Below are 22,464 nucleotides of genomic sequence, written 5' to 3' on the forward strand. Positions count from 1 at the left end.
AGCAGCATACACGTGACCAGTCTGCCGGGGCGGGGGTAAGTCTTGGAGGAAAGTTGGTGTAGGGCATGGATGGAGCTGTGGGGGCCAGAAGATGAAATTCTCAAGTGGCTGGATGAGGTGCTTGGAGCTGTCCCAGCTGATCAGTGAGGCAACTAGATACACGGCAGAGGAGCTGTTACCTGGGCAATTAGGCATCCCTGAATGATCATACTTTTTTTCTCTCTTTTTTTTTTTTTTTTTTTGAGACAGAGTCTTGCTCTGTCACCCAGGCTGTAGTGCAGTGGCTTGATCTCGGCTCACTGCAACCTCCGCCTCCTGGGTTCAAGTGATTCTCCTGCCTCAGCCTCCAGAGTAGCTGGGATTACAGACATGCGCCACCACACCTGGCTAATTTTTGTAATTTTAGTAGAGACGAGGTTTCACCATGTTGGCCAGGCTCGTCTCGAACTCCTGAGCTCAGGCGATCCACCTGCCTCAGCCTCCCGAAGTGCTGGGATTACAGGTGTGAGCCACCGCGCCTGGCTGAATGGTCACACTTTTCCCGATGGGATCATTCTCAATTTGGAAGCCCAGGTGGCCACGGCGAATCCAGAGAAATCTGACAATGGAAGCAGATCCACCATCTTCGAACATAGATGGGAATCGTTCGAAGTTCTTTAGCAGGACAGTGAGATGATAGAAGCAGAAGCTCGGGAGGACTCTCCTGGAGTTGGTGAGGAGGGGAAAGCAGGAAGGGGAGGAGAACACCGTGTCCTCAGGACCCATCCTGTGCCAGGCCAAGGGCTAAGGGCCCTAGGTGAATATTTCACTTCCTTCTCCCAATGTGACCAGGCAGGCTCTGTGTTTTCCTCATTCTAGAGGTGAGAGGATTGAGCTCAGAGGGTGCTGTGTCTTGTCTGAGGAAGGACGTCATGGAGCCAGAAGGGGAACTCAGGTCTGACTCCAACACTTGTGCCCTTCCTGTTTCATCACGTTGTCCCTCCATGTGTGGAATCCACATGTGAGTGATGGGGGCCTGGCTTGGGCGGGGACAGACTGCAAGAGAGCTTTCAAAAGCTAGAGCACTATCAGGTGGCAGAAAACAGCTGATATTTACTGTGTGGCTGGCACTGTGTCACACATGTAATGAATTTAATCTCACAACAGCTCTGTGAGGACAAGTTCAGTACGTCGCTTTACAGAGGAGGAGACTGAAGCGCCAAGGGTGTATTTTGCTCAAAGTCACACAGCTGGGTGTAGTATGGCTGGAATAAATTTATTAAGGAGTTGAAAGTCTATCCTCTAGGACCAAGCATGGTGGCTTACGCTTGTAATCCCAGCACTTTGGGAGGCCAAGGTGGGTGGGCAGATTGCTTGAGTCTAAGAGTTCGAGACCAGCCTGGGTAATATGGTGAAACCCTGTCTCTACAGAAAAAATGTAAAAAATTAGTGAGGTATAGTGGTGTGTGCCTGTGTTCCCAGCTACTTGGGAGACTGAGGTGGGAAGGATCACTTGAGCCCAGGAGATGGAGGTTGCAGTGAGCTGAGATCACACCACTGCACTCCAACCTGGGCAACAGAGCACGATCCTAAAAAGAAAGAAAATCTATCCTCTGGACTTCTATGATATTTTTCATCTCTTTCATACTTTTTAAACAACTGTGAGGGTTGTAAAATAGTGATATTCTAATTATATAATTTTTTTCATTTGTTAGTTGGAATTATTTTATAAAGAGATGTATCGTCTCATCTGGTATTTGATATCAATCATACTATTCGAATAGGCAAGAGAAGATAAATGCTTGGTTTTTTTCCTTTATCAATTTTCAAGATAATGAATTGGTTCCTTATCTCCCAAAGGTGATCGCTAGTTTATTATTATTGTTATGAACTCAAGCATTTAAATATATTTGGTGGTTTCGGTCTATTGCGACGTACTGTGGTCACTGAAGCTTGAAGTGCCCCATCTTTGCCCAGTGGGAGTCTCATCAAGCTTGCTCCTGAGTCCTTTTAACTTGACCCTAGCGGTCAAGTTAAATCTTTCCAGATTTAACAAATATCTTCCCAGGTGTCTGTTATGACAAGATGTTCCAGGTCCCTCTGGTACAACTCCTGACCTAAAACCTGCAGTCGGCCATTTCTCCATTTAGTAAGAAATGGTTATGAAGACTGTAATCTGCATGCTAGCTATGCTGATCACCACTTAGCTATTGCCGTTGGTCTTTTCAGCGAACAGGGTGATGTGTGCATACCACATAGACACACACATAGACATACTTTTTTTTTTTTTTTTTGAGATAGAGCTTCACTGTCGCCTAGGCTAGAGTGCAATGGCATGATCTCGGCTCACTGCAACCTCCGCCTCCTGGGTTTAAGAGATTATCCTGCCTCAGCCTACTAAGTAGTTGGGATTACAGGCGCCCAGCACCACGCTCGGCTAATTTTTGTATTTTTAGTAGAGACGGGGTTTAACCATGTTGGCCAGGCTCATCTCGAACTCCTGACCTCAAGTGATCTGCCCTCCTCGGCCTCCCAAAATGCTGGGATTACAGGCATGAGCCATCGCACCCGGCCTACATGTACATAATTTTTAAGATAAAATGCCTAATGAGTTTATAATGGTGTTTCCCATCTGAATTTAGTTCCTTAGGATTTTTTCCTGACTTCTATGTTACATCTGTATTTTCTTTCTTTCACATTGAGAATCCTGTTTCTCAAGGACAGGGGAGATGATAGGACTAGAATGACCTATAATTACTCATTTTCTTTATCCCAAAACACATATACTTGCCTCTTAATAGTTTCTTGCTCTTTTTGCCCAAAGGATTTGTGATGGTTAATATTAGGTGTCAACTCAATTGGATTGAAGGATGCCTAGATGGCTGTTAAAGTTTTGTTTCTGGGTGTGTCTGTGAGGGTGTTGCCGGAGGAGACTGACATTTGAGTCAGTGGACTGGGAATGGAAGACCCACCCTCGCTCAGTGTGGGCACAACCCAACTGGCTGCCAGGCTGGCTGGAAAGCAGGTGGAAGGTGGTGGGATAGCTTCGCTTGCTGGGTCTTTCAATTTCCTTCCTTCTCCCATGTGGGGTGCTTCCTTCTGCTCCTCCTGCCCTTGACCATCACACTCCAGGTTCTTTGGCCTTTAGACTCTTGGACTTAAGTTAGTGGTTTGCTGGGAGTTCTTGGGCATTTGGTCACAGACTGAAGGCTGCACTGTCGGCTTTCCTGGTTTTGAGGGTTTCAGATTCAGACTGAGTCACTATGGCTTCTTTCTTTCCCACCTTGCTGATGGTCTATCGTGGGACTTCGCCTTGTGATCGGGTGAGCCAATTCTCCTTAATAAACTCCCTTTCATATACACATATAACCTATTAGTTCTGTTCCTCTGGAGAACCCTGACTAATAAAGGGTTGTTGCTTCTTCTTTAAAATCTAGTAATTTTATTTGACTGTGTGTTGGTATTGCTTATTCATTCCGAGTTGATATTTTTAGGTACTCAATATTCTCGCTTAATACATAGTTCCAAGTCATTTTTATTTTAGGAAAATTTTCTTAAATTATAGTTTTAGTATTTGTTCTATTCTCTTCTTTTATTTTCGTCTTTAGGGACTCATATCATTTGTATGTTAAATCTTGTTTTTCTGTGTTCAGTATTTGTCTTTTGGGCACAGTGACTCACACCTGTAACTCCAAGACTTCGTGAGGCATAGGTAGGAAGATCGCTTGAGCCCAGGAGTTGGAGACCAGCCTGGGCAACATGGTGAGACCCCGTCTCAAATTAAAGAAAAAGGAGAGAATATTTGTCTTTTTCTTTCACATGCCTTTTATCTGTCTATCTATCTACTATTCTGCTCTCTAAATGAAATAGGTTTCACTCTTGATTTTTTAAAAAAGTGTGTGCTTTCATGTGTGAGATTATTCAACATCTCATTTGTAACCTTCCTCTTGGTTACGTTTATTTTTTCCTGAAACTCTAGTCTGCCTTTAGCTGACATGTTTGTAATTAAGAATACACATTTCTTATTATAGCCTGCCTTGCTGAATTAATTCCAATTTTCTTTTAAAACCAACATTATTGAGTTAAAATGTATATAGAATAAAATGTTCCCATTTTAGAGTATACAATTTGATGAGTTTTGACAAAAGTATGCACCCACATACCCAACCACCACAATCAAGATGTAAGACATCTCTATCACCCCAGAAAGTTCCCTCATCCACTTTGCATTCAGGCCTCCTCTAGATCTAGGTAACCTGCTTTCTGCTTTCTGCCACTGTGGATTAAACTTTGCATGTTCCAGAATTTCATATAAATGGATGCGTATAGTATGTACCCTTTTGTGTCTGGCTCCTTTCCCTCAGCATAATGTTTCTGAAATTCACCCATATTGCTACATGTATTCGTAGTTAATTCCTTTTTATTGCTGAGTAGTAATGCTATTGTATGACTACGTATGACATTTGTTAATCCATTTTCCCGTCAGTGGATATTTGGATTGCTTCCAGTTCTGGGCAGGTATTCATTTGCTAGGGCTGCTATATGCTTGCCCTCTAGAATCCCAAAATATGTGTCCTTCTCATATGCAAAATACATTCACCCCATTCCAACAGCCCCAAAACTGTTTTTTATTTTTGTTTTTTGTTTTTTTTGTTTTTTTTTTGAGACAGAGTTTTGCTCTTGTTGCCCAAGCTGGAGTGCAATGGTGTGATCTCGGCTCACTGCAACCTCCGCCTCCCTGGTTCAAGAGATTCTCCTCCCTTAGCTTCCTGAGTAGCTGGGATTACAGGCGTGCACCACCACACCCGGCTAATTTTTTATATTTTTAGTAGAAATGGGGTTTCACCGTGTTAGCCAGGCTGGTCTCGAACTCCTGACCTCAGGTGATCCACCTGCCTTGGCCTCCCAAAGTGCTGGTATTACAGGCGTGAGCCACCGCAACTGGCTAGCCCCAAGACTCTTGACCCATTTCAGCATCTACTCGAAGTCCAAAGCCTCATCTAAATCAGATATGGGTGTGACTGGAGGTGTTACTCATCCTGAGGCCAAATTCCTCTCCACCTATGGACCTGTGAAACTAGACAAGTTATGTGCTTTGAAAGTAAAGTGATGGGACAGGCATGGGGTAGACTTCCCCATTCCAAAAGAGAAAAATAGGAAAGAAGGAAAGAGTGACAGGTCCCAAGCAAGTCTAAAACCTCGCAGGGCAAATTCCATTAGATTTTAAGTTTCAAGAACAGCCCTCTTTGGCTCAGTGCTCTGCCCTCTGAGCCCACTGGGGTGGCAGCCCCATCCCCTTTGCCCTGGGTGGTAACCCTACCCTCGAGTCACTGGCTAGCAGCAGCCTAGCCTGCTGAAACTACGGAGGGGACAGTGTTGCCTCCAGGTCTTTGGTGGTAGTGACAACCCTGCTGATCTCTGAATCATCTTCCAGGTAATTTTTCCCTATTCTTGAAGGATATTGTGTGTTCACAGCCAAATAGCTCCAGTTCTTGTCCCTTCCTGTAGAATCCTAGAAGTCCGACAGCCTTCCTTCATTCTGTCCCATCTCCGTCCCCTTTAGTCAAAGCTGGCAGTGCCTCTGCTGGTATAATCCCATCAGGATTTCTAATTTCTGCTTAAATGGCTGATTAAGTCTATGAGTTGCACCTCTGATCTCTGTCAAAAGGTTGTTCTAGCCACAACCTTAGTGTCCTCCCCAGAACATGCTTTCTCTCTCTCTTTTTTTTTTTTTTTTTTGGAATGTGGATAGGCTGAAAATTTTCCAAAGCTTCAAGTTCTAGTTCCTTTTTGCTTACCAATTCCTTTCATATATCTCTTCTCTCACATTTTACTATAAGCAGTAAGAATAAACCAGGTTGTACCTTCAGCATTTTGTTTAGAAACCTTTTCAGCTAAGCATCCAAGTTTATGTCTTTTAAATTCTCTTTTTGCTGTTTATTTTATATTATAATTTTTGAGATGGCTAGCCAATGATCTTTTAACTTCTAATTTCTGCAAAACACTAGAAGACAATTCAAGCAGTTCTTTTCCACTTTATAACAAGGATCACCTTTCCTCCAGTTTCCAATAACACATTCCTCTTTTCCACCTGAGACCTCACCAGAATCACCTTTAATGTCTATATTCCTACCGATAGTCTTTTTAAGGCAATATAGGCTTTCTCTAACACGCACTTCAAACTTCTTCTAGATTCTACCCATTATGCAATTCCAAAGCCACTTCCACATTTTTAGGTATTTGTTACATCAACACCTCATTTCTGGTGCCCAAATCTGCATTGGTTTGCTAGGGTTGCCATAACAAAGTACTGCGGTCTGGGTAAACGACAGATTTTTATATTCTCAAAATTCTGGAGTTTGGAAGTCCAAGGTCAAGGCATTGCTAGGTTTAGTTTCTCCTGAAGCCTCTCTCCTTGGCTAGCAGATGGCTGCCTTTTTGCTGTGTCCTCACATGGCTTTTTCTCTCTGTGTGTTCACTCTGGTGTCTCTTCCTCTTCCTATAAGGACACCAGTCCTACTGGATTAGGGACCCAGCCTTACTACTTCATTTAACCATAATTACCTCTTTAAAGATCTTATCTCAAAATACAGTACCATTGGAGATGAGGGCTTCAACATATGAATTTTGGGGGAATTCAATTCGTCCATAATAGGGCTATCATGAATTAAGCTGCTGTGAACATTCATGTACAAGTCTGTGTGTGGATATGTTTTCATTTCATTTAGATAAAGATCTAGGAGGATCAACCTGGGCAACAAAGTGAGACCTCATCTTTACAAAAAATTTTCAAAATTAGCCAGGCATGGTGGTGTACACGTGTAGCCCTGGCATCTCAGGAGGCTGAGGTGGGTGGATCCTTTGAGCCCAGGAGTTTTAGGCTGCAGTGAGCTATGATTGTGCCACTGCACCCCAGCCTGGTGACAGAGTGAGACTCTGTCTCTAAAGAAAGAGAGAGAGAGGAGGAAAGAAGAAAGAGAGGGAGGGAGGGAGAAGGAAAATGGATCTAGGAGTAGGATTTAGGAGATTAGGTAATGAATGTGTACTATTACAGGGATCTGTCGAGCTGTTTCCAAAGTGACTGTACCATCGTTCATTGCCACCAACAATACATGAGAGTTCTAGTTACTCCATGTGCTTGTTAACACTTAGTATTATCAGTCTTTTTCATTTTAACCATTCTAGTGAGTATGTAGTAGTACTTTATTATGGCTTTAATTTATAACTCCCTAATGATGAATGATGTTGAACATCTTTTCATGTGCTTATTGGCCATTTATATATGTTTTGTGAAGTGACTATTCAAATATTTTGTCCACTTTTTATTAGGTCACTTGTTTTCTTATTATTGAGTTATCTATTAATATAAATCCTTTATCGGTATATGTATTGTGATTTTTTTCCCCCAGTGACTGGCCTTTTCATTTTCTTTAGGCTTTTTTGGTGGTTTTTTTTTTTCTTTTTGGAAGAGAAAAATATTTCAATTTGATAAAATCCAGTTTATCAGGTGATATAGACAGAATTATACCCTACCCCACAAATTCATATGTTGAAGCCCTAACCTCTAAGTGACTATTTGGAGATGAGTCTTTAAGGAGGTAATTAAAGTAAAATGAGATCTTAAGGGTGGGCCCTAATCTAATAGGACTGGTGTCTTTATAAGAAGAGGAAGACACCAGGAGTGCACATACACAGAAGAACGGCCATGTGAGAACAGAGCAAGGAGATGGCCATGTGAGGACAGAGCCAGAAGACAGCCATCTGCAAGCCAAGGAGAGGGGCCTCAGTGGAAACCAAACCTGCTGATGCCTTGATCTTGGACTTCCAGCCTCCAGATTTCTGTTGCTGAAGGCACCCTGCCTCTGGTGTTTTACCATGGCAGCCCTCGCAGGCTAATATATTAGATTTTTTTCCTTCAACAGTTAACGCTTTTGGTGGCCTAAGGAATATTCACCTGACCCAGGGTAAAGAAGATTTTTCTTCTATGCTTTCTTCTGGAAGTTTTATAATTTCAGCTTTTATATATGTTTTTAACTTTCCTTCTTCTTGCCTTCTGTTTCTTTTAAGACATCATCTATTGTGTTAATTTGTTCTTGTATTCTTTCTGATTTATTCTTCACTTCTGAAATGAGTGTTGCTTTTGTGAAACATATATAATTCTTTTCTGTGTCTGAGTTTTCCTAATTAGGTTTTACATTGTTCTTTCATGTCCTGTATCACTTTTTACTGTCTTTTAGCCCATTTTGAAGTGTCAGGGTTCCAGTTTTGATCTGTTCATGGATATGTTTTTGTGACATGTTTCTTCTGGCTTCTTATCATTTATTGCTTAGCTTATTAATTTCTATTCTTTCTTATTTTCTATTATAAGTATTTAAAACTATAGGTTTTCCTCTAAGTATTACTTAGCTGTATTATATGTTTTTATTTGTATTATTTGGTGATCATTCACTTTCAGCTATTTATTAATTTCCATTATAATTCTTTCTTTCTTCTATGAGTTGTTTTAAAAAATATTTTTAAGGCCAAGTGTGGTGACTCACATCTGTAATCCCAGCACTTAGGGAGGGTGAGGTGGGAGGATTGCTTGAGGTCAGAAGTTTGAGACTAGCCTCACTTCGTTTGAGACAACAAAGTGAGACCCCATCTCTACAGAACATTTTTAAATATTAGCTGGGCCAGGCGTGGTGACTCATCCCAGCACCGGTAATACCAGCACTTTGGGAGGCCGAGGCAGATGGATCACCTGAGGTCAGGAGTTCAAGACCCGCCTAGGCAACATGGTAAAACCCCATCTCTACTAAAACACAAAAATTAGCCAGGTGTGGTGATAGCTGCCTATAATCCCAGCTACTTGGGAGACTGAGGCAGGAGAATTCCTTGAACCCAGGAGGAGGAGTTTGCAGTGAGCCGAGATTGCACCACTGCACTCCAGCCTGGGTGACATAGTGAGACTCTGTCTCAAAAAAGAAAAGAAAAGAAAATTAGCCGGGTGTAATGGCATGTACCTGTGGTCCCATTGACTCAGAGGCTGAGGCAGGAGGATCACCTGAGCCCAGGAGTAGAGGCTGCAGTGAGCTATGTTTGTGCCACTGCACTCCAGCCTGTGTAACAGAGGAAGACCCTGTCTCAAAATATATATATATTTTTAAATTTCCAAACTTCCCTTAGTTCTCTTTTTGTTATTAACTTTTAACTGTATTCTTTGCAGTCAGAGGAAATGCTTTATGAGATACCTATCCTTTAAAATTTCTTTAAGAATTGCTTTGTGTTAATATTTTGTTAATAGTTCACATGTGGTTCAACCAATTTGTTTGTTAGTTCTGTATATGTTCATTAGATGAACTCGATAACTGTGTTGTTCTTTATTTATTTATGTATTTATTTTTCTTTGTCTATTCATCAATTACTGGGTGAGAGGTATTAAAATTTCTTGTTGTAAGTGTGGCTGTTCACTTTCTACCTGTCGTTTGTCTATGTGTGCTTTATAGAGGGTGAAGCTGTTTAGTAGGCACACATAAGCTAGAATTTTTCTGTCTTCCTGGTGAATGGAATCGTTTATCATTATCTAATGATTCTTTTCATCTTTAGCATTGCTTTGGACTTCAAAGTCTGTATTCTCTCTGCTGTTAACACAACTACACTGGTTCCTTTGGTGTGAATATTTGCATAGTATAACATTTTCCATGAAGAAACAAAACAGAGGAATTGGTTCTTTCTCAAAATCTGTTCTTCATGCCAGCCCCCATCTCAGCCTTCTCCATTCACCCTCGGTCACTCTCCAAACCCAGGAGCAGTCCTTGATTCTCCTTTTCCTCACAGTCTACATCCAATCCATTAGCAAATTCTATTAGTTCTATTATCACCTCCAAAATAGATCCTGAATCCAGCCCTTTCTCACTGTCTCAACTGTCATCCTGTCTCACACTCCTGCTGTGGCCTCCTTGCTGGTTGACCAGAGTGATCTTGTAAAAACATGTTAGGCCAGGCACGGTGGTTCATGCCTGTAATCCTAACACTTTGGGAGGCCAAGGCGGGTGGGTCACCTGAGGTCAGGAGTTGGAGACCAGCCTAGTCAACATGGCGAAACCCTGTCTCTACTAAAAATACAAAATTAGCCAGGTGTGGTGACGCTGGCCTGTAATCCCAGCTACTCGGGAGGTTGAGGCAGGAGAATCACTTGAACCCAGGAGACGGAGGTTGCAGTCAGCCAAGATCATGCCACTGCACGCAAGCCTGGGCAGCAAAGCAAGACTGCATCTCAAAAACTAAAAGATAAAATAACATAAAAATAAAATGTTAGGCTCCCTGGGTGTCTGGCTTAGTCCATTTGTACTGCTTTAACAAAATACCTTAGAATGGGGTAATTCTAATAATTACTATTAATAAATAATAGCAATTTACTTCTCACAGTTCTAGAGGCTGGGAAGTTCAGGATCAAGGTGGCACCTGACTCCGTTCTGGTCAGGGCTGCTCTCTGCTTCCAAGACGGTGCCTTCTCACTGCATCTTCACATGGTGGAAGGGCAAACGCTGTGTCCTCACGTGACAAAAGAGATAGAAGGGCCAGGCAGCTCTCTGAAGCCTCCAGGTTGGAGTCATGAACTTGCATGTTCCCCTCTGACATCCACAGAGTACCCATCATGGTCTTTGGCATGCAGTAGGTGGCCCATAAACACCTGAATGAACAAACATATAGTAATGGCCGCTAGTACTGGGAATAGCAGCCACCGCAACAGCCCTGTGAGGGAGGCATTACAGATGAGGAAACTGAGGCTTAGGAGCAGGGACCTGCCCATGGTCCCAAAGCTAGGGAGAGACAGGGCTGGGATTCCCACTCCCATCCATCTGGCTCCAGAGCCTGAGCTCTTGACCAGGCTGTTCTTATCCTGTCTCAGCCGGTGGTTGCCTGTCTGGACGGATGGACCTAAAGTCAGTCCAGCCAAACGGAGGAACGCGTAATCACCTGTTCTCTAAGTTCCCTGACCCTGAGAGGCTGAATCCATGGCCCAAGCTCTCCTGTCTCCTCCCCCAGCTCTCCTACCCCCAGACGGTGGCGCAAAGTGGAAGAGTGTGCAGGAACCAAGGAGCTGCTGTGTTCTATGATGTGCCTAAAGAAACAGGACCTGTACAACAAGTTCAAGGGGCGCGTGCAGACGGTTTCTCCCAGCTCCAAGTCCCCCTGGGTGGAGTCCGAATATGTAGATTACCTTTTTGAAGGTAGGTCTCTGGGTAAGGGACTGAGTGGGAGACTCTCCATCCCATCCAGGAGCTGTGCTCAGTGGTACTGTTCTGACCATCTGTCTCCCACTTCCCCAAAGCAGAGGGCAGCTCCCTGGGGCCAGCCCCTTTGAGATGGGGCATGGGACCAGCAACCGCCCGGGGCCATGTCTGGTAGCCTGTCAGGGAGTTAGGGGAGCTCCAGCGTGCACCCTCTGCTAACAATGTTCATTATCTTCAGTTGAGCACCATTTCGGTCATGGACTACACAAGGCACTTTATATGCTTATTCCTATTTTTTATGTTCAACCTCTCTCCTTAAAAACAATGTTTAAAACAAATTCTGGGCCGGGCGTGGTGGTCCATGCCTGTAATCCCAGCACTTTGGGAGGCTGAGGCAGGTGGATCACCTGAGGTCAGGAGTTTGAGACCACCCTGGCCGACATGGCAAAACCCCATCTCTACTAAATATATAAAAATTAGCCGGACTTGGTGGTGGGTGCCTGTAATCCCAGCTACTCGGGAGGCTGGGGCAGGAGAATTGCTTGAACCCAGGAGGCGGCGGAAGTTGCAGTGAGTCAAGATCACGCCACTGCACTCCAGCTTGGGCGACGGAGCATCTCAAAAGAAAAAAATAAACAAACAAACAAAAAAACAAATTCTGTTTGCAAAAGTATTTTTTATACACTGCAGAAAGTGGGGGGTTGGGGGGCGGTAAAGATGATGGAAAAAAAAGGTCTCATGCTTACTGGCAGAAATCACCAATTGACATTGGGTGAGGAGAGCACCCTTTTTTTTTCAGTCTATTTTTAATCTTCACAGCAAACTTGTGAGGTTCATTTCCATCAACCCAAGACTCACAGACGCTAAGAAACTTGACACCGCTAGTAACCGGTGGACATAGATATGAGCTGGAGCTTTCTGACCTTGGGCAGGGCCGGGTAACAAGCGGAGGATAAATGCCCTGACAGTGTCCTCAGAGAGCTGAGAGCTGTAACTTGCTGCCCAGGCTTCTTACAATGTTCAAGGACAAAATAAGGCTTCAAGAGAGAAGAGGGACGGACTGACTACAGGGCAGCAGGAAAATATGGTAGAGAAGGAAGAAGAGATGATTCATGTGGAAAGAAGCTGACTCGGTGGATGGATAAAAGGAGGGAAGGATAGATGGATAAGAAGAAAGGGAGGATGGAGAGGATGGAGGAGGAAGCGATGGAAAAATGGGAAGGAAGGAGGTTGGATGGAAGGATGGATGCCTATTAGGAAGAAAATATGGGTGGATGGAGAGATGGAGGATAGGAAGTATGTTAGTCAAGGTTCTCCAGAGAAACCGAACCAATAGGATATATATAGATGCAATAAGAGGAGGCCAGCCATGGTGGCTCACACCTGTAATCAGAGCACTTTGGGAGGCTGAGGCGGATGGATCCTTTGAGGTCAGGAGTTCAAGACCAGCCTGGCCAACATGGTAAAACCCCGTCTCTACTAAAAATACAAAAATTACCCAGGTGTGGTGGCACACACCTGTAGTCCCAGCTACTCAGGAGGCTGAGGCAGGAGAATCACTTGAACCTGGGAGGCAGAGGTTGCAGTGAGCTGAGATCATGCCACTGTACTCCAGCCTGGGTGACAGAGCGAGACTCCGTCTCAAAAAAAAAAAAAAAAAAAAATTTATAATAAGAGGAGATTTATTATGGGAATTGGCTCATGCAATTACAGACACAAAAAACATCCCCCAATATGTGGTCATGTGCTGGACAACCAAGAAAGCTTGTGGTGTGATTCCATCTGAGTCTGAAGACCCAAGACCAGGGGAGCACTGGTGTAACCCCTAGTCCAAGGCCACAGGCCCGACAATCAGAGGGGCCACTGGTATAAGTCCCAGAGTCCAAATGCCTGAGGACAGGAAGCTCCGATGTCCAAGGACAGGAGAAGCTGATGTGCTAGCTCAGGAAGAGAGCGCGTGAATGTGCCATTCCTCCTCTGTTTTTTGTTCTCTTTGGGCCATCAGGGGATTGGATGATGCCCGCCCACACTGGTGAGGAGAGATCTTCACCAAATCTACTGATTAAAATGCTAATCTCTTCTGGAAAAATCCTCACAGATGGGCCCAGAAATAATGTTTTACTATCTACCTGGATATCCCTTAGTGCAGTTAAATTGACACATAAAATTAACCATCACAGGCCAAGCACTGTGGCTCACACCTGTAATCCCATCACTTTGGGAGGCCAAGGTGGGAAGATCCCTTGAGGATGAGGTAGGCAGATCCCTTGAGCCCAGGAGCTCAAGACCAGCCTAGGTAACATAGGGAGACCTCATCTCTACAAAATAAATAAATAAATATTTAAATTCGCTGGGTATGGTGGTGTGCACCTGTGGTCCCAGATATTTGGGAGGCCAAGGTGGGAGGATGACTTGAGCCCAGGAGGTCAGGGCTGCAGTGAGCCATGATTGTTCCATTGCACTTCAGTCTGGGTGACAGAGCAACACCCTGTCTTAAAGAAAGAAAAAATTTAACCATCACAGAAGGCAGAAGAAAAGGCAGACGGGTGGATGAGATGGGTGGGTAGATAGTATAGAAGAAAAGCGGGACATCCAAGCAGGGAAGGAAGGGCTGGGGCGAAGGAGAAGTGAGGAAGGAAGGAAGGAGAGACAAGAAGGAAGGATGTGTAGAAAGGTAGAAAAGAAAAGATGAATGGATGGGTGAGAATGGATGAGTAGGTTAGAAGGCTGACTGGTGAGATAAAAGGTGGGAAGTATAAATGAATAATAAGAAAAGAGGCATAGGAAGGAAAAAATATTGGTTAGAAAGGATGATTGAGAAGAAAGGAAGGGTGGTTGGGAAGGATGGATGGATGGATGGATGAGAAGGAAAGGAAGGATAACAAGGCAGATGGGAAGGCTGTCTGGCTAGAAGAATGATAGACAAACCACAGTAATCACTGGAAGGGTAGGAATAAGACATTAGAAGAATAAAGGGAAAGACGCAAAGACATTTAAAATGTTTTCATTAGTTTTCATGTCCTCCCTGAATTTCTCCTGATTCTACAGCCCCACATCCCAAGCCAGGGTGACCCTTCCTGCCTTTACACTGCCTCCACAGTTTTCCTGCTCTTATCTGTGGCCCTGATCACTTTCTTTTGGTAGTTTGCATATTTCATTTACCCCAAGCTTTCAGCTCCTGGAGGTCAGGATACAAGGAGGCCTCGTCTCCCCATTCCCCTCAGCTCCCTTCCCAAAGCTTGATACCTAGTCAGTATCCAATGGATGTTTCCTAAACATGTAAGTAATGGCATCATGAAGAAGCCACGTGTTTACCTTGACCACAAACACAGGGCAAAGGTGACTAGTGTGGTCAGAGATCCCTGCTGGCTGGTTATCAGGGAAGGCTACATGGAAGAAATGGCATTTTAGTTAGAACTTGAAAGGTGGTGTATTTAGTTTTCTCTGGCTGACATATTCCTTGTCACATTGCCCTCTCCATCTTCAAGCCATTGGGCAAGGCTAGACGGCCCTCAACAGACTGTCAGTAGGAATGTGGAAGTTAAAGAATCAGAGTGCAGAAAGAAACAAGCTGCATTTTAGAGAAAAGCTAAATCCCCTCCAAGAATCCCTCAATCATCATGAACAGCCTGTTAGTAGACACACTGACACTCAAGGCACTGCTTCACAAGGTAAGGAATGCGTTATTGAAAACTCGAGAGGGAAGAGCCTTGTTCCATACTGGCAGAAAGCTTAGCAGAATTGTGTCCTGCAGTCTTGTGGGAAGCAGATCTTGTAAATGATGAATTTGAATGCTTATCGGAGGAGGTTTCCAAATAAAATGTGGAAGGCACGTCCTGGTTTCTTCCTGCCACTTATAGTAACATGCAAGAGGAAAGAGAGAAAATGAAGGAAGAACTTAAACAGAAAGGAACCAGGACTTGATGATTTGGGAAGTTCTCAACCTATGCAAAAAACAATAAAATTAAGAGATTGTGGCTGGGCGCAGTGGCTCATGCCTATAATCAGTCCGAGGTGAGCAGATCACCTGAGGTCAGGAGTTTGAGACCAGCCTAGCCAATGTGGGGAAACCCCATCTCTACTAAAAATACAAAAATTAGCTGGGTGTGGTGGTGGGCACCTGTAATCCCAACTACTCAGGAGGCTGAGGTGGGAGGATCACTTGAACCCAAGAGGTGGAGGTTGCAGTGAGCCAAGATCAGGCCACTGTACTCCAGCCTGGGTGACAGAGCAAGACTCCATCTCAAAAAAAAGAAAAAAAAAAAAAAAGAAAAAAGAAAGAGATTGCTCTGAAAAGTGTGACATAGAGAAACAGACAAGTACATTATTGTACCAAACTTCAGGAAGATAAAAGATCAAAGTACTGAGTCACTCAAAAGGCTTTTTGAGGAGATTAAGATTATAACTCACAGTCCCCTTCAATCAAACCAGGGGACTTCTAGGAAGCTGAAGAGCATTGTCCCTCAGCCATCTCAGCTGGAGCCAAAAGTAGAGAAGGGCTTATCTGAAAAAAAGATTTATGCACCTGGCTTTTATCTAATAATGCAGTGGATTCCCCCGTGACATCCATAGGAGATCCATAAAGTTCCTGAGAACTTTACATCCACAGAAACACTGTTATCTTGGGCTAAATGGAACACAGAGCATATGAAATCAAAGAAGGCTGTTGGACTCTCCAGTTTCTACTGGTGAGATGCAGACTGGTAAAACTACTTAGCTGCAAACACCTGCTACCTTTAGTGAAAAGGAAGGATGACTCAGATGGTGAAACCAGAAGCTCAAAGGGCAGTGCTAAGAGCGAAAGAGAATTCTTCCCAAGCCTTGAAACCTAATGGAGTTTTCTTGGCTGGATTTTCAAACTGTGTTGGACCATGACCCCATTGTCCCTTCCATTTCCCCATACTTAACCAGATTGTCTGCAACTGTTATCCTGTGCCTGTCCCACGTTTTATGTTGGGAACAGATAACTTTAGTCTTTCTGGCCCACAGATGAAGAGAAACTGTGTCCCGGGAGTTGTACTGACTGGACTATGCCCAGAGTCTATTTGACTCTGATTTAGATACTGTTGATTTGGGAATTTGAGTTGATGCTGTAATGAGATGAGACATTGGGGGACATTGGGATGGAGTGAATGGATTTTGCATTTGAAAGAGATGTGGGCCAGGTATAGTGGCTCACGCCTGTAATCCCAGCACTTTGGGAGGCTGAGGCGGGCAGATCAGCTGAGGTTGGGAGTTCAAAACCAGCCTGACCAACATGGAGAAACCCCATCGCTACTAAAAATACAAAATTAGCTGGGCGTGGTGTCACATGCCTATAATCCCAGCTACTCGGGAGGCTGAGGCAGGAGAATTGCTTGAACCCGGGAGGTGGAAGTTGCGGTGAGCTGCGTTCACGCCATTGCACTCCAGTCTGGGCAACAAGAGTGAAACTCCATCTCAAAAAAAAAAAAGAAAAGAAAAGAAAGAAAGAGATGTGGGTTTTAGGTGGGGGACAGAGGGAAGACCATGGTAGGTAGAATGATCCTCTAAAGGTGCTCTGCCCTAATCCCCAGAAGCTGAGAATATGTTAGATGTCAGTATTGCATGGCAGTAAGAATCTTTTTTTTTTTTTTTTTTTTTTTGAGACAGAATCTTGCTCTGTCGCCCAGACTGGAGTGCAGCGGTGCCATCTCAGCTCACTGCAAGCTCCGCCTCCCGGGTTCACGCCATTCTCCTGCCTCAGCCTCCCGAGTAGCTGGGACTACAGGTGCCCGCCACCACACCCGGCTAATTGTTTTGTATTTTTAGTAGAGATGGGCTTTCACCATGTTAGCCAGGATGGTCTCGATCTCCTGACCTTGTGATCTATCCACCTCAGCCTCCCAAAGTGCTGGGATTACAGGCGTGAGCCACCACGCCCGGCCAGCTGTAGGAATCTTAATTAAGGTTATAGACTGCTATGGTTTGAATGTCCCCTCTAAAACTTCTGTTGACATTTAATCATCATTGTGATTGCATTAAGAAGTGGCCCTGTTAAAAGGTGATTTAGTCCTTAATAACTCTGCCCCCATGAATAGATTAATGTCAGTCTTTCGGGAGTGTGTTTATCAAGAATGGATTGTTAAAAAGTGAGTTCTGGCCAGGGGCAGTGGCTTATGCCACTCAGCACTTTGGGGGGCCAAGGCTGGTGGGTCACTTGAAGTCAGTTGTTTGAGACCAGCCTGGCCAACATGGTGAAACTCTGTCTCTACTAAAAAATACAAAAACGTATCCAGGGCCGGGCACGGTGGCTCAAGCCTGTAATCCCAGCACTTTGGGAGGCTGAGACGGGCAGATCACGAGGTCAGGAGATCGAGACCATCCTGGCGAACACGGTGAAACCCCGTCTCTACTAAAAAAATACAAAAAACTAGCCGGGCGAGGTGGCGGGCGCCTGTAGTCCCAGCTACTCGGGAGGCTGAGGCAGGAGAATGGCGTAAACCCGGGAGGCGGAGCTTGCAGTGAGCTGAGATCCGGCCACTGCGCTCCAGCCTGGGCAACAGAGCGAGACTCCGTCTCAAAAAAAAAAAAAAACGTATCCGGGAGTGGTGGCAGGCGCCTGTAATCCCAGCTGCTGCTCAGGAGGCTGAGGCAGGAGGATTGCATGAATCCAGGAGGCAGAGGTTGCAGTGAGCTGAGATCACCCCATTGTACTCCAGTAGTCTGGATGACAGAGCAAGACTCTGTCTCAAAAAAAAAAAAAAAAGAAGAAGAAGAAGAAGAAAAGAAAAAAAAAAGAAAAGTGAGTTCTGCCCTCTCTTGCTGGCTCACTCTCACCCTCTCTTGCCTTTCCACCTTCCACCATGGGATAACACAGCACAAAGGCCCTTGCCAGATGCCAGTGCCATGCTCTTTGACTTCCAAGTCTCCAGAAACACGAGCCAAATACATTTCTGTTCATTATAAATTACCCAGCCTGTGATATTCTGAAATAACAACACAGAATGGACTGAGACATAGATCTTCAAATAGGGAGGTTATCCTGGATAATCCAGATGGGCCCAATCTAATCCCATGAGCCTTTAAAACTTTCTCCAGCTGGAGGCAGAAGAGAAGCGGCAGAAGGGGAAGTCAGAGAGATCTGAAGCATAAACAGGATTCCACGGTGCTGTTTCTGGTTTGACGATGGAGTGGTAACGTGATGAAAAATGTGGGTGCCCTCCAGAGCGAGAGGCTCCCACTAACAACCAGCCAGGAAACAGGGACCACAGCCCTACAGCCACAAAGAACTAAGTTTTGCTGACAACCCAAGGGGCCTTGGAAGTGTCTTCACCCCAATGGTTCCAGATGTGAGACCCAGAGCAGAGGAACCAGCTGAGCCCACCTGGACTTCTGACCTAGATAACTGTGAGATAATAAGTTTGTATCATTTTTAAGCCAATATGTGTGTGGTAATTTGTTATGGCAGCGATAGGAAATGAATCCAGATGGGCAGGATCTGCCAGGCCAGTGACATGTGGAGGGCACCCAGACGGACGGGATGGCATGAGAGAAGGCAGGTCAGCAGTGAGCTTGCCTGGGTCACCTCTCATCTCTAATCCTGTTTTCCCCTCTATGAAATGAGAATAGTGGTATCTCCCTCCCAGGGTCACTGCAAGGCTGAAATAACAGATTATAAGGTTCTGGGTGCGCAAGAAGTGTTTGAAACATGCTAGTTGCTTTTCCATTTCCAAGACAGCTCTCTGGTCTTGTGGGATGGAGGCAGTGCGGCCCCTCGGGATTACTGACAGGTCCTGCTCTGTTTCTGCAGTGGAACCGGCCCCACCTGTCCTGGTGCTCACCCAGACGGAGGAGATCCTAAGTGCCAATGCCACATACCAGCTGCCCCCCTGCATGCCTCCACTGGATCTGAAGTATGAGGTGGCATTCTGGAAGGAGGGGGCCGGAAACAAGGTAGGAAACTCCTTTCCTGCCCCCAGGCTAGGCCCACTCCTCCACCCCTTCTTACTCAGGTTCTTCTCACCCTCCCAGCCTGCTCCTGCACACCTCCTCCAGGAAGCCTTCCCTGAACACCCCTGGCTTCTGGCAGTCAGCCCTAATAAAATCTGGTCAAAGTATGATGACCTACAAGAGGCCTGCTTGCCAAGTCAACAGATTCAGTACAGAAAAACTGAAAAATACAGATAAGCTCTAAGAAGCAAACCAAAAGTACCCGGAGATGACCACACATCACTCTGGTGTATATCCAATTTCAGATTTGTTTTCTGTGTATGCATGTGTGTACAGCTGCATTTATTTATGGCAAGGGCTGGCAAACTTTCCTGAAGAAAGCCAGATAGTGGATATGTTTGGCTTCGTGGGCCTTATGTTCGCTTAGGACTCCTCAACACTGCAGTTGCAGCACAAAAGGAGCTACAGCCTGTATGTAAATGAATGGGCATCGCTGGGTTCCAGTAAGACTGTTTACAGGCTAGGTGTGGTGGCTTAGGCCTGTAATCTCAGTACTTTGGGAGGCCCAGGTGGGAGGATTACCTTAGCCTAGGAGTTCAAGACCAGCCTGGGGAACATGGTGAAACACTGTCTCTACAAAAAAAAAAAAAAAAAAAAAAAAAAAAAAGCTGGCTATGGTGACGCATGCTTGTGGTCCCAGCTACTTGGGATGCTGAGGCAGGAGGATCGCTTGAGCTAAGGAAGCGAGGCTACAGTGAGCCGTAATCGCGCCACTGCACTTCAGTCTGGGCAACAGAGTGAGACCTTGTCTCAAAAAAACAAAAAAATAAAACTTTTTACATAAACAAGTGGCCAGCCAGACTTGGTCCCTGGACCCCTGTTCTTGATTGCTCTTGCTTCCACTAAAGCAACATTTACACTCCCGATCTTTTGCATACTCCGGGTTCCAGGGATTATAGATCTGAATCCAGCGTGGTTTCTGCCTTGAAGAACCTCACAAATATTCCAGACCAGCACTGCCCAATAGAAAGAAATATAATGCAAGCCATATGTGCAGTTTTAAGAGATCCATGTTAGGTAAAAAGAGACAGGTACATTGAATTTTAATAACAGATTTTACTTCATCCAATTGAATGGTATCATTTCAGTGAGCAATTCTGATAAAAGTGATTGAGATCTTTTACATTCTTTTTCTCTACTTCTTTAAAATCTGATGTGTGTTTTGTACTTGGAACACCTGTCAGTGTGGACCAGATGCATTTCACATACTCAGTAGTCACACGTGGCCTGTGCCTTCCATACCAGACAGACATCTGCAGAGGTTTCCTCCACTGCTGATAGACTGGGAGACCCCAAGATGGAAAGCCTGAAGAATCTGCTCCTCAAAGTAGGGACCTTAATGGGGGTGCACACCAGGGCGCCCCAAAGTGGCAGGCTGCTTTTGAACCGTGGCTATCCCTACCCAGAGACTCAGATGAAAAGAACTCAGGCGGTGTTGGGAAGTGCTTCCTCAATGCTTACACTTTAATGCAGGAAAAGAATAGAAGGTTCAGGCAAGGAGGGAGGATCACTTGAGGCTGGGAGTTCGAGACCAGCCTGGGCAACAGCAAGACTTTGTCTGTACAAAAAATAATTTTAAAAAATTACCCAGGTATGGTGGTTGTGAATCTGCAGTCCCTAGCTACTTGGAGAGCTGAGGTAGGAGGATTGCTTGAGCCCAGGAGTTTGAGGCCACAGTGAGCTGTGATCACACCACTGCACTTTGGCCTGGGTGACAGAGCCAGACCCTATCCCCTACAGGAAAAAAAAAAAAAAAAAACACACACACCCTACCATGTCTGCCAACCCCACTCTGTCCTGGTTGTGTGAAACCAGTCCCCACAGCAGCTCTGCCACTCTCTGCTTCTTTTCCAAACAGACCCTATTTCCAGTCACTCCCCATGGCCAGCCAGTCCGGATCACCCTCCAGCCAGCTGCCAGCGAACGCCACTGCCTCAGTGCCAGAACTATCTACACCTTCAGTGTCCCGAAATACAGCGAGTTCTCTAAGCCCACGTGCTTCTTGCTGGAGGTTCCAGGTGGGTACCAAGTGGTGCAGAAGGGGGAACTTTCCCTCTGGGCCTTGGGAGCTTTGTGACACAGTGGTTAAGAGCATGGACCTAGAGACAGACTCGCCGGGATTAAAACCACACTCATTGTGTGTCTTTGGGCAGCTTACATAATGCCCCAAACCTTGGTTTGCACAGTCTGCAGGATAGGTTTATTCTTGTGAGGATTAAATAGGGTAATGTATGTGAAGCACTCAGCACAGGTGCAGTTGTAGACAAGAGCCATTGTTGTTTCTCTCATTGTTATTTTTCCTTCCTTAGAAGCCAGCTGGGCTTTCCTGGTGCTGCCATCACTTCTGATACTGCTGTTAGTAATTGCTGCAGGGGGTGTGATCTGGAAGAGCCTCATGGGGAACCCCTGGTTTCAGCGGGCAAAGATGCCACGGGCCCTGGTATAGCAAATCTGGGGGTGTGCGGCAGGTGGGGAGGGGTTGAGAGTAAGGGAGTGGGGCTGGAGCTACGAGTTGTTCAGATAGAATATCAAGATGGTCCAGACTCCTGGACCAAAACATCTATCTTTGTGTCTGAATTTCCACCATTAGTAATGCATTCACTTAGTCCTGAATAAAATGGCAAATAGGCCGGGGAGGGAGGAGTGCCTTAAGTTCCTGTGAGATAAATAACTTCACCTCTGCTAAGGATGTGTCAGCTGCTGGGAGCAGAGCCCCTGGCCTTGGACCTCAGGAGAGATACCCAGAAGGGGAGGAGGAGAGGAGCCACCAAAGGGGATATCTTAAAAGAGTCCCAATTTTTAGTTCACACTTTAACCCAGGATGAGCTGTGCCCTGGCTGACCTTGGAGTTTCTTCCCTGGTCTGCTGGGTCTCTCCCTTAGAATCTAGGGGACAGCTTGGGCAGGGGAAGCCCAGGAGGTGATATGGGTTGGCCCCGTTCAGATGAGGGCTGGCAGGGGCAGCTTGGGCATAGGCAAGGCTCTGATGGGCATGGGGGCTTTGAGGATGGGTTCTGAGTGTCCCTGCATCATGGCAGGGTGGCAAAGGGAGCATTTCCAAATTTCCTGGCTCCAGGATCTATAGGAGAATCCCACTAACTGTCAGAGTGACAACCTCGGGTAGACATGTCTGTGTGCTGCCCCGTGCCCTCAGCCTTCCTGTTAAGAGCACACCAGCTGGTCTTGCAACTCCCAGTGCCTGCACCCAGTGGGCTTTCTCTGGCCTCTGGAGCCCACACTGCCCCTGCATGTGGCAGCCTGCAAGTGTCAGAGCCACCAGCAATTCCATTCCTCAA

At 45.4% G+C, this 22,464-nt stretch overlaps 1 protein-coding gene across 3 annotated transcripts in view; it reads left to right on the plus strand.

Annotated features, from left to right (window-relative positions):
* LOC105494444 (interferon lambda receptor 1) overlaps positions 1 to 22,464 on the plus strand; it is a 33,425-nt gene that overhangs the window by 6,637 nt on the left and 4,324 nt on the right. The window contains exons 1-5 of one of the 3 annotated variants that reach the window (XM_071098618.1): positions 270 to 10,566; positions 11,011 to 11,195; positions 18,970 to 19,112; positions 21,028 to 21,187; positions 21,479 to 21,609. In XM_071098618.1, the coding sequence (XP_070954719.1) occupies positions 11,078 to 11,195; positions 18,970 to 19,112; positions 21,028 to 21,187; positions 21,479 to 21,609 (552 nt within the window). In that variant the 5' untranslated portion in view covers positions 270 to 10,566; positions 11,011 to 11,077. Of the gene's footprint in view, positions 1 to 269; positions 10,567 to 11,010; positions 11,196 to 18,969; positions 19,113 to 21,027; positions 21,188 to 21,478; positions 21,610 to 22,464 lie in introns of those variants that run through there. The other 2 variants (XM_011762856.3, XM_071098620.1) reach the window with 2 other exon arrangements.

Source organism: Macaca nemestrina, chromosome 1, assembly GCF_043159975.1.
Source record: "Macaca nemestrina isolate mMacNem1 chromosome 1, mMacNem.hap1, whole genome shotgun sequence".
Lineage (NCBI taxonomy): Eukaryota > Metazoa > Chordata > Mammalia > Primates > Cercopithecidae > Macaca > Macaca nemestrina.